The following is a 12,150-nucleotide window of genomic DNA, read 5'->3' as shown; positions in this document are numbered from 1 at the left end:
CCAGTAGTTCTGGTCAAATACGTATGTCTCAGGAAGAGGTGGTCAAGCTACAAGAGGGTATTGAGATTCAGCAGATGAGAAATTCATACAAGTAGTTCTTTCTTAATTGCGTGTGGTATTTGTGTTATTACATGCTGCTTGTTTAACAGTAGCAGCATGAGTATGAAAATTTTGCGGAAAACAGGGAAGTCTATAGATTTGAGCAGTGTCATCCTGTCGATCTATTATTTCGTTGCTGCTGATCATACTGACTACAAGGCAAGGTTAGATCAAGACAGTCTTTACGTCTAATTAACAAGAAAAATGCACAGTAAAGTGTAGCAATTTTGACATGGTTGCTTGGAAATTTATTTTCTGTGAGGTGTGCAAAGAGTCGTGTATTGTGTTATGGAACATCTGATTGGTGTCAATTACCACCGAAACAGACAATTTCTTAGACAAACTAAATTTAGAGGAATACACTTAATTGAGAAGAAACACTGGTGGCAACATTGTAGTAAGTATGTACCCAATGGTGTACAAACAATAGCAACAGCTGAACACCAATAAGCATTGATGACAAGGATGATGACAAGGACAAATTACAGAATTGCAGATAGCAAGGACGACAGTAAACTAGCTAAGGAGGTAAACTTACGTCTTTGGTGGGAGTAAGCTGCATGTTACTTGCTGCTTGCATGACCATGAGCACTTCATGCTGTTCTTAACAACTACTGTTTCTAAGATAATCGTACTGTTGCAGTAGTTTATTTTTGAATTTAATAGGTCAGGACAAGAAGAGAATTCTTTTACACATTTGCAATTGGCTTCGTTAGCATTTTGAAAATATTGTAAATGTCTAATAAATTACAGGTATATTAGTTTATTGTGGTTGGTATTTTCAACTGTTTTGCAAATCTTTTCTAACCTTGTTACTGTGTCCAGAACTGCAAGTGTTGCTGTGAAGTTGAACAGTGGTGCTCTCAGCCCACTATCTTGTATCAACATTCGATATCTTGGACAGGATAACAATCCACAGCCAATACGTTTGCCAGGTGTTGTTCACAGTTGTAGCATCTTTGCTGTGGTTGATGTACGGTATTATTGGTTATAGAAACAAGAGCTATTTTCTTGGAACGATCTCAGGAACCGCTGTTGGTTACTCATGGTTTACTCTCTTTGAGTGATGGGAATAATTTACAGTGAGCAATAATGTGGATGTTGCAGATTAATAGACTAACACAATTTATTGCATTGTATTGTAATATGCAGTAACGTGAGCGTGTCTTTAATGTTTTAGTCTTGATTTTCAATGGGCCACAGTGTCGTTGTCACAATTGAAGGAAAGGTACTTGCAAGAAGAGCTTGCTGTAAAGTTATCCTGCGACGAAGTGGATGTGGTGGTCAGAATATATATATAATTATTGTGTTGTTGTGTAAGAGTTATGTTTTTTGACGGTATGCTACAGTTCAATCCTGATTCGTTGGTGCTGTATTTGAATGGGTCGGCATCTAGTAGTGTGTATGAAGAACTGTTGAATAGTGTAACTTACATCAACAGGCAATTGTTATGCAAATAAAATAAAAGTACCTGGTTTATCATCACATTTATTTGCAGAGCTACGAAGCTAGTTGGGCTTAATCTGCGTCCTGTCTTGTTTCGTATCTCAGATGGGAATCACGTGACTAAGGCCGTTGTTTAGTATGTTTCTTTTTTTACGTCAGTTTACAATTGTAATTTTGTATTATTAGTATCGAACTACAGAGTGTTGTTGAACCACCGACAATATATGTGCAAGGCAGTTCTGGTATGTCATTCAATGAAGGCAGCCTTGCAGCAGAACTCAGTGGAAGGGTTGTGGTCATTTACCCAGATGGAGATACCATTGATAGGTTGGATGTTTCTTTGTTTTGAGTAAATTAAGCAATTACGTAATTAAGAGTTATTTTAATATCTGAAAATCAAATTGTTTATACCATGATTGTTCTAATTTCAGTGCCTTTTAAAAGTTACTGTGTGGTAAGGCACCTTTGAAAGAGCTCTTGAAAATAAGTACTGGTGTATAGGTATGATTAGCGTGCTTTACGGCTTTTACCATCACAAGGGGTGGGGTTATTGCTCAAGGCGAAGCCAAAGGTTATACCAAGTGCCAGTAACATGTAAGAGGCCTAGCTATAGCTTGCTAATCATACATTGATTAATTTATACAATAGTCACATGACATTTATATGAGAGTACGATATTAACCGGAAGTAACTTATTGCTCACTTGCCGTGCAATATGTCGTATATACACCATCTAAATACGTGCTCATGACCATGGTAAGCTGATCTATTTTAAGACTTTATATAGCTAAATGGGGCCTCGTAGACAACACTGCCATTTTGCACTTTGCGTTGTTTCCAACTTATACTTTGGTACTTGCAGATACTACAGTACACATACTTAATATCAAGTTCTTCAACTACCTTACAACAAGCATCAGAGAATGACCTCTCATCTTCTAATAAGCACACATGCTACTGTTGTAGTGGTAGCTCAGCAACTCGATAACAATTACATTTTGTAGTATGTCCCGTTTGTGTTTTTGAGTCAGTATGTTCGTTGTCATATGAGGTTTGGAAAATTAGAACCCACATTCCAATAATTCCCACCATTTAGTACAAGCCCTGTCTAAAAATAAGAACCCACTTTTAACTAATAATTTCCACTTGTAATACAAGCCCAGTCTATATGGACCATTCCAAACAGTACAAGTAGCGGGCTTGTAACGGGTTGATATTGTATTATGGTATGTATTATGTGTAGTGTGTGTGTGTGTGTGTGTGTGTGTGTGTGTGTGCGCGCACGTGTGTGTGTGTGTGCGTGTGTGTGTGCGTGGGTGGGTGTGCGTGTGGGTGGGTGTGTGTGGGTGTGCAATAGCTCAGTTGGTTAGAGGGTGCATTTGGAGAATGAAAACATCCGGGACCTTGCAGGATTGCAGGTTCAAGTCACAGTGATGGCGAGCTATGGCATAATTTCCTTAAGAGACATTTCGGAGATTTGCGTTAACGCAACATTTCAGAGACGCGCGCTAATGTACATTTGCTGGAAAAAGCAATGGCTGCATGCACTGATGGAAGTGACAAAAACTGCAACGCAAAGTTACAGTTGAGTCCAGTTTTTACAACAGGACCCCCTTCGATGTGTAGTAAAAACAGCTGTTCATACGTGGTCTGTCGCACATGAACACAACTAAAAGGATAAAGAGGTGAGCAGTATTGGCGTCCGGATCTGTTTCAGCGTCCACTGCGTTTCACCGACTGCTGTCGATGTCACGTGATGTTACATGTGATGGTGAGAAAATCCTCTTCAGCGTCACGTTAGAAAAGCGTTGCCTGCTTGATAAGTATGAGTAAGTTGTGCATAAGTGTTTCAGCTACTGAACCAAACAGCACGCTTTGCAAACTGCGATCTACGGTAGATATTCAAGAAGTTGGAGCCCCGATCGAAAAAGTTACAAACGCGTCCGATAGAATTTATCATTTAATCAGTTAAAAGCGTACGTAGACATATCTTGTTCTGCAAATGCGTTAAATGTCTCAATTTGATTGTTGGTAACGAACAATCAAAGGTGTATGCTGGGTGCAAGTTACTAGCGCATGTGGCTGAAATGTTCCTTTAAGCAAGAAACTTACACACAATTGCTTCTCTTGACTCAGGAGTATAAATGAGTACCTGGTCATTGACTGGGGTGGACATGACCGCTGGCTTGGCCCTAACATCATGCAGCAGACGGGTACTTGTGGGCCTTGGTGTCCAGTCCCAAAGCTGCGCCATAGTCAGTGCCCCTGGATGACTCTGGCGAAGCTCCAGGTGGATTGTAGCGCTGGCCCTAAGCCTCCACATAGCACATGGAAACCCTGTGTCTAGAGGCAGGGGGAGCTATCTCCGCAACTGACCTTAAGGTTGATGTCATTCACGAATGACGTGGAGGGCTTGACATTTGTCCATTATCCGTGTGTGTGTGTGTGTGTGTGTGTGTGTGTGTGTGTGTGTGTGTGTGTGTGTGTGTGTGTGTGTGTGTGTGTGTGTGTGTGTGTGTGTGTGCATTCGTTCGTGCATGTGTGCATGTGTATTCGTTCGTGCATGTGTGCATTTGTTCATGCTTGTGTACGTGTGTGCATTTTTACGTAATCTTTTTGTGTAATATTCAGTGCAAGTCTTGAACTCCAAGATGCAGAGTACGGTGACACAATATCTGTAGATTTTGATGTCCTTTCAACTATCAAAGTAATTCGTTTGTCACCCAGCCAGTTGGTAAGCTGTTAAATAGAGATGGCTGCCATTTTAACGGTTCCAAGTTTTTCTGTAATTACAGAAACTAGATGGTATGGCAGATAGAAGCACGTACGGCAGTCTCATCTCATCAGTGACTTTCTACAATCCGACTGCAAATCTTACAAGAAGACCTCGGTATGTCGAAACTATAGTGAACAGGTTGCACGAACAATAGATTATTAACGTAACATTTCTGACTACAAAACTACGCAAAGCAAATAGCCAGTAATAACTAATGTTATTTTGGACTTTCATGTTGTGTCTGTGGTTGCATATTTGGTATAAGAATTTGTGCTTGTAGAAGTTAGTTTTTCATTTACACATTGAACTTAGTGTATGATCACTCTATTTGTAGTGGCTTGGGCTGACTTAGCTGGCCTAGCTGACTTTGTCTTTTATGGCCTTGCACAGAGTGCCACAGTTGTAAGAAAGAATTTTGTGAGGTTGGGTGGGACTGGCTAAAGTGCACTAATTGTGTCACCTCAGTGTTCTAAATGATCTCGTAAGTGTGGATGCTATGTTTTCACAGAGTTTGTGTGCAAGCACAAAATCTTTTTGTTGCATCAACTAACTCTCTAAAAACTTGAATTTTAGGCTGTGTCTTCACTTGTTGCTCTTTAAACATGTTTAACGTTAATCATATTTAAACTCTAAACATGTTTAGCTAGACAGCGTCTCCACTTGTCCATTTTATGTGGGCTAGTAAAATAATTATCTGGGACTTTGTTGTACTGCACGAATTTGTTTCTTGTGCACTAGACAGTTGGAGATTCTCTTCTGGTCATCTCAAGAACAATCAGAGACACAAGTCCCTGTCTTCTTCCAATAGTCTTCAAAGAACAAGAAAGAACAGCGCAAAAGAACTAACATCCATCGTTGTGGAACGCGCATTACTATCACGTGACCGTTAAACCTAAACCACTTTCATTAAACTACCTCTGAAACATGTTTAGCAGAAGCTGTTTAGTTTTACAGTTAAACAGGTTTAACGCTAGTGGAGACGCAATTATTCTTAAACATGTTTAACTTAAACCGGTTGTAAACATGTTTAAGCTCTAGTGGAGACGTGCCATTAGTTGTTAGTTGGCATGTTTAGTTGTGGTGGTCCATCAAGAGCTTGAGTTTGGATTTATTATTCAGCTTCCTTTTCACAGCTATGAACATCACAGCTGGTTGGTTCAGATTATGTTTGGTCTAAACGTTATGGTATTATAGATTTGGAGCTGTCAGTGCATACAGTAGCACGTTTCTCGCCACAGCGTGGCAGCGTGGCAGCGTGGTGGTACGCTACGGTCCAATAACAGTGCACCACGCTCAGAAACGGTTGATAGGAGTCCAAAGTTTTACTGTTAAGGAATGTTTGAGAATTTCATACTACGGAAACACAATACTACTGTATATTACTTAGTAAAGGTGACAATAGCCACATGCAAATCCAGGCTTGTACAAAATAACACGGGATAATAGCCTCGCTCCAAACTTGCAAGTGTTGATTGCAGTTCTAGATGTACTGCCTCTGATTCTAGTCCTGGATGCCCTTCCAGTGACTCGGAAAGCACACCTCTTGTCCAGGAAGTAGCACCTAGAATCTACTCTAGACTAGTAATGCGAAGCAACAACAGTGGTCCACGTCAATCAATGCCTGACTAGACAGACTTTCTGTAGAATTGTCCATGAAACTTGGAATGCCCAATCCATGAATATTGCTAAGAAGGACTTACTGGCAATCGAAGTTGATTTTCTTGCCAGGGCACTTGAACATATGTTACACGCAATAGCTACAATGCAAAATATACCTCACACGAGATCGTCTCAAGTGCACATGTCCGACTTGGACCGTGCAACTGTAAGACTGCATGCGTCGTGGACCCACCCATCCTGCCACGCTCCCAAAGTCTCTAGTGAGAATCCTGCAGTAGCACTTGGAAATAAGTGGGTGGTGACATGAATACAATTTAGGCTGTCTGCTTGGTTATGCTGTAAATGATTCGTTATCTGGTAACCGTTGGGTTGTGTTCATGAAGGATAGTACAACAGCGTTTACAGTATGTTCTTCTGTGGAATATGTGTGGTAGGTCATAATTGGCAAGCGAAGCGAGCCTCTCTCTTGTCATGTCAATCAAGATCGAAATATATTTTATTTATATATTTATATGCGTACGTCAGCATTTGTCATATGGATTTAAAGCAAAACAGAAAGACGGATCGACAAAACGACAAGGCCAGATGAATGCAATTTTGACTTCGTAACATATGCGCTCAAAATTGAATCGAGGGTCCCCTTTTGAGGGGTCAACTTAATTATAATTTCTTGGTGAGAAGAGTGAAATGATTCTCAATTTTGCTTCCGTACGCGCCTAATAAAGAAATAACATTGATGCGTGACAAAAGGAATTGAAAGAAAAAGCTAGAAGAAGAGAGAAGTCAGTTTCTGAGTTTCCGTGCGTTAGTTTGATAGAAATTATTGCTACCAACCATTGTTATGCGCTACCGACCATTCTTATGCGACTAGCTAAGTAAATGAGTGAGATGATTAAAGCATGAACGAAGAATTGAAGACAACTAGAAGGAGAGCAACTGAAAGTCTGTTTGCTGAGTTCAAGTGTTTCGTTGACAGAAACTATTGCTACGTAATGCCACCATTGTTATGCAAATAGGTAAAGACAGAACACCATCGCTCGCCAAACACAATGCTAATGAGCGTTTACTAATGTTTATGAGATACTTGTGTAATTTGCTTGATCTGAGTGCTACAGTAGTAAGTCTTGATGTAAACTGCTTCTATAAGAACCTTTAAGTTTAAGCAAACTTTGGACTGATAAGAAATATTTAGTGTTTCAAATGGATGTTTCCAAAAATGTTGATATTACTGTGAATCCAGAAATTTCCGTACTCATGAAATTTTAGTTATTTTTGTACAGATACTTGGTTGTACTAAAATAACATGAATACTATATAGATAGATGCACTTGAATTCGGCTATAGTACAGTACCGATGTGCCACATGAAAATATGTGTACAAGCCACTTCATGGGTACTAAAATTTATGAGTATGAAAATTTCTGGATTTACGGTATCTTAAAATGTGGAAAACAACTTGAAGAAAGAACCATTGCAATACTGTAGAGAAATAAATGATTTGTGCATATATTATAGGTTATATACAAACATAATATAATTGTGGGTTTATTTAGGGTGCTGACTATAATTGTAAGAAGTGGAAACCTGACCAGTGAACCTGCCTTCATTACAGTACGTGTGTGTGTGTGTGTGTGTGTGTGTGTGTGTGTGTGTGTGTGTGTGTGTGGGTGGGTGGGTGGGTGGGTGTGTGGGTGTGTGGGTGTGTGGGCTGCATGTACATACACAATGTTATTACTGCGTCTAATCTGATGACACTCATAGGTCACTGTCGAGACAGAGAACAGTCCTCCTGTGCTGCTATTTGAAGGCTTGTCTGGAAAGCAACACTGGAATGTTGTAGCCGAGACTCATGGTGAGCCACTAAAAGTATTTCCCACAAGCACACAGTTTAAGGATGACGACAGCCGCACTGCATCAGGCCTGAAGCTCTTGATGACTGGAGCTAAAGATTGGTTAGCCGAGGAGCTTAGCTTTGACAAGGATATGGCTACTGAGTTTGGATTGGAATGGACAAGCTCGTGGTTAAATGAGATGACGTATGAGTTACAAGTGACTGGACACAGTTACTTTGAGGTCTACCTGCAGGTAATGGTATTATTTGGTTTTCTGTATTGCCAATATTAATAATGTATTTATTACAGGTGCTGCTGTCTGTCGTTTATGTTCATAATGGTGCCATGCCAAAGGGTGGTGAACGTACAGTGACTGTGATTGGTATGGATGGAGAAGGGGCAGGGAGTGTACCAGCCACTGTTCAAATTTCTATACAGACCGTTAATCAGCCTCCACTATTAAACATGGGAGCTGGGTTTGGTGTAGACGACAGCATTAGATTTGTAAGAGGTGGCGAGGCAACTGTGAGAATCAGCAGTCGACCAGACAGAATTGATATTGTGGATCAAGATTCGAGTCAAATTGCCAACTTGACCATTCAACTAAGGTTTAATCGTAGTGGTTGTTTGCATGCCCTTGGTTGTTTTCATTGGTGTGGTATGTAACAGATCTGGTAACAACCAAAACCTAGACTTGGACGAGTATGTGTTTGTGACTGGTTCTGTTCCAGATGGATTGACAGTAAGATGTTGATGCAAAGACATTTGCATTCTTTTGTAATGAGCGTTGTTGATCCAGGTGTCACAATCAACTGATGGGAAATCACTGAACTTCACTGGTTTTGCAGATAAAGGGGTAAGCTTAAGTTTTTATCAATAATGAGCAACTAACTGATCATGAAGGCAATGAGTTAGACAAGCAATAATTCATATCATGAAAGCAAATATTTAGACAAGCACTTGCTGTTACTTGTTTGTAATTTAACTATCTCACTCGCCTGTTCTGCACGGGCAGACTAGATTATTAGTTGTTAGTTAATTAATTTATCGTTGTACGCATTCATGAAGCATATCTCATTCAATAAAGTTACTTAATTTAATGTCGTATGCAAAGTTATGTTGTTGCATGAGTATATCCCATTCTGACAATTTATCATTAAGTGTATCTCGTTCACATGCATTTTTACTCTGTTCTGAAGAATTAGCAGCTGGACAGAATTCTCATGAAGAATTTCGTTCAGAGTTATATCCCGTTCAAGGATATCTTGTTCTGAGATCACAGGATGCGGATCAAAAGTATGACAGTACAATAGATTGTAACAAAACACAAGCCTATGGCAAATTTGGCAGAGATTGGCGCAGCGACCGAGGAGCCTATTTGCACACGAGATATTGCGACTCGCCTTTATATATATATATATATATATATATATATATATATATATATATATATATATATATATTACTTGCTACTCTTACAATTACAGTGTCTGCAAAGTAATCATGATGGCTGCAGGGCAATTAAAATTACTAAAACTTGACCAAACGAGACAGCGGGTGATTATTCTATTTCACGGTTATTTTTGCTATACATACAATGATTGGTCCGAGACAGATAGAAAATGGTAGTTTGGAGTTTAGACTGAAGATGATGGTACCTGCTGCTGTTGCAGATCAATAGCCAAGAGTGAGTATCACAAACAGGAATATATTGTATGAATCCTTACTATGTTTATATATACAATAACATGTAGACACAATGTGTTTAATAGGAACATGTTAGCTAGTTGATCATTTTAGTGTAGCTAGTCTTTATATAACCATCTATGGATGATTCCAATATACTCTTAAATGTTTGCTTGAGAAACAGAAGATTGGCATACTTGCATATACAATTGACTATCTATTACTTGAATTTCAGGCATATATGAATGTCCTTCAAATGATATGGTATGCAAACACAGCTAATGAGCCGACGTTGACAGCATCCGATGGTTCACAGTTTGAGCGTTGGGTATAAGTTTACTATTAGTCTGTACAGTTACACAATGATCTCAGTTTTTGCTCTGTCAGATTGTCATTGTCGTGTGCGATACGGGCACTGAGAGTGGCTCTGATGTGGCTTGTTCTGTTGCACACGTGATGATTTACGTTGTGGTGCATGATTCACAGTGCACTGTACAGCAAGGCTCTAATCGATACACAGAAGTGGGAAAACAAGAGCTGTCACAACCTCACTGTCACGAGCCAGAAACTCCATGGGATGGAATGCAAATACAAGTATTATTATGGTTGTTTTGTTACATTTGAGGCATGGACTGTAGCAATGTTGTAGGCTCCTATGGTTGTGTCTGTTGATGCATTTGGTGAGTCAAACAACACATTTGGTTTGGGAGCGTCTATCACAGTGAAGTTTTCCCACGATGTCAACAAGCCGCCGGTTTTGATGAGGTCGGATCTCCAACGTGTGCTGTCATTAGAGCCAAAGGAGATCGCTATGTCAGGACACGTTGGACTTTGGAAAGACAACAAAACTCTTGTTATCATATTTCCTCGTGTCGAGAAGAGGGAGGGCTCACCTATCAATGTTGACGAACTCCGAATTTTATTTAAACCACCTAACGGTTAGCAGTGAGTTGATTGTTTTATTTTTGATCGATCAGATAATGCTTTTGTGTCGTAGGTGCTTGCCGCACTGCTGGTAGCTGCAAACATGCCATTTGTCATGCTGAGCGAAGATCTTGTCCTGTTACTGGTATTTTCGGTGTCGGTGAGTACATTTTGGTTGAGGACTCACAGGTCAGCCTGTACTGGTTTACTCTCCTCATTGCTGGTATCTGTGGATGCCTGAGTGTCATCGCATTGTACTCTGTAGTAATGTTAGCGAGGGTAAGATGCAAGAGCAAGTCGTGCTTGTATGTTTTTTCTCTCTTTCTGGTCGGTTTTCTTTGTATTATTACCCTATTTGCTGTGGCGATGCTGACTTGGATTTGAGATGGAAACAGATTTTTAGAAATATGAAACTTGCAGGAATATGTCACTGTTGTAGGTATATTAACAGGATGATACTATTTGGCTGTTAGCTATAATTTACCTTTTTGCAATGTGCCATCACACTGTATCATTTCGTTAGGTCTAATGTAGACTAACACACATGATTACACGTCTGGATGACGTGACCAGAAACGAGGTTGCCACTGCAGGAGAACATCTAATATTCGTTCGTTTCTACATGCCCGTGGGCTGGCCAAGAGAATTCGGCCAAATTTCAGGGCTGCAGGTGTTTTTCCCTATGTGCAGGGCACGTGTGGGTGTGGCATAAATATTGAGAGGCATTCAGTGCTTGGATCCAACGTGAATGCAGACTTCAAATTCCTTGTTATTGTATTATGCAGAAGTCGATTTCTAGAAGTTTAATATTGATTTTATTTCTAGAGCTCTAACAATGGGCTTCTGTGGAATACGTTATCATTGAATCTGGAGTGTATGTCTGTGTTGGCCTCGGGGCACTGGTGCTCCTGCAACCCAGAATCAGCTTGACAAAACAACAATAACAGGAGAAAATGGTACAAGGGATTACAGTCTTGTGTAGAGGTCTTGGAGCCAAAGTGCAGTTTTCTGTAGCCAAGTTTGGCTTCATTACCATGGTAACAACATCTTTGAGTTTTAGCGTTTTTCCATCTGTCACATTTCTAGTAGCAGCATGCCAAATGCATATATCTTGTTATAGCCAGGTGTTTCCCCACTTGTTTGCTTAGCACGCAAATTACCAACCCCAGCAGCCACTCACCTTCACCTGCACCTTTCCTGCTCTGCCGATTGGTCTATGGCTTTCCATCCTCCCATCGTTTTCACTATGATCAACGTGTTCATTTTAGTTTGTGCAGCCTTTGGGTTTGCAAGTGCCACGGACGTTCACGTTCACGAGTCGTCGTGATGGCAGTTGTACCTCTAGCATTGTCTACAGTCATTCAGGCGTGTATTCTGGTTACCTTCTACTCTCACAAGTGTGTGGTTGTGTGGTTGAGGATGGGTGGAGGTCATGTGAGTTGGGAGCACACAGCTAGTATGGCAAGCTTATAGCATACTGCGTTTACGCTAGCAACTTAAGATAGGTAGAGAAATGCTTGTTGAATGAGAGTTGTAGGAATAGGTAACATATTTTCAAATGGAAGTAGTTGAATGTTCACTGTTTATCTGTGGTTAGCATCATCATGTGTGTGTTTCTACACACACACACACACACACACACACACACACACACACACACACACACACACACACACACACACACACACACACACACACACACACACACACTTGTTATATTGTGTACCTCACGTACAACCTCAGGGCGGAACATGTTGCTACTACAGT

The 12,150-nt window shown here is 40.3% G+C and overlaps 1 protein-coding gene across 1 annotated transcript; it reads left to right on the top strand.

The window, feature by feature from the left end:
- The first annotated feature begins 6 nt into the window (after positions 1 to 6).
- LOC134180287 (uncharacterized) lies at positions 7 to 10,882 on the top strand. The gene is made up of 19 exons (XM_062647413.1): positions 7 to 91; positions 150 to 263; positions 925 to 1,034; positions 1,094 to 1,181; positions 1,280 to 1,382; positions 1,449 to 1,540; positions 1,598 to 1,681; positions 1,732 to 1,872; positions 4,177 to 4,279; positions 4,341 to 4,435; positions 7,495 to 7,552; positions 7,703 to 8,026; positions 8,083 to 8,381; positions 8,443 to 8,515; positions 8,573 to 8,629; positions 9,695 to 9,787; positions 9,847 to 10,053; positions 10,109 to 10,397; positions 10,457 to 10,882. The coding sequence occupies exons 1-19, from the start codon at positions 24 to 26 to the stop codon at positions 10,765 to 10,767; spliced, it is 2,709 nt and encodes a 902-aa protein (XP_062503397.1). The 5' UTR covers positions 7 to 23; the 3' UTR covers positions 10,768 to 10,882.
- Positions 10,883 to 12,150: the final 1,268 nt, after the last annotated feature.

Source organism: Corticium candelabrum, chromosome 5 (genome assembly GCF_963422355.1).
Source record: "Corticium candelabrum chromosome 5, ooCorCand1.1, whole genome shotgun sequence".
Taxonomy (NCBI): domain Eukaryota; kingdom Metazoa; phylum Porifera; class Homoscleromorpha; order Homosclerophorida; family Plakinidae; genus Corticium; species Corticium candelabrum.
Note: the sequence above shows the minus strand (reverse complement) of the source record. Positions and strands in the feature narration are given on the sequence as shown.

Excerpts from the sequence above, each read along its gene's own strand:
- LOC134180287 (XM_062647413.1), top strand. The coding sequence starts at position 24 with ATGTCTCAGGAAGAGGTGGTCAAGCTACAAGAGGGTATTGAGATTCAG. Across the intron at positions 1,035-1,093 it reads ACAGCCAATACGTTTGCCAG|AAACAAGAGCTATTTTCTTG; the intron begins GTGTTGTTCACA and ends TATTGGTTATAG. Across the intron at positions 1,182-1,279 it reads AGTGATGGGAATAATTTACA|TCTTGATTTTCAATGGGCCA; the intron begins GTGAGCAATAAT and ends TTAATGTTTTAG.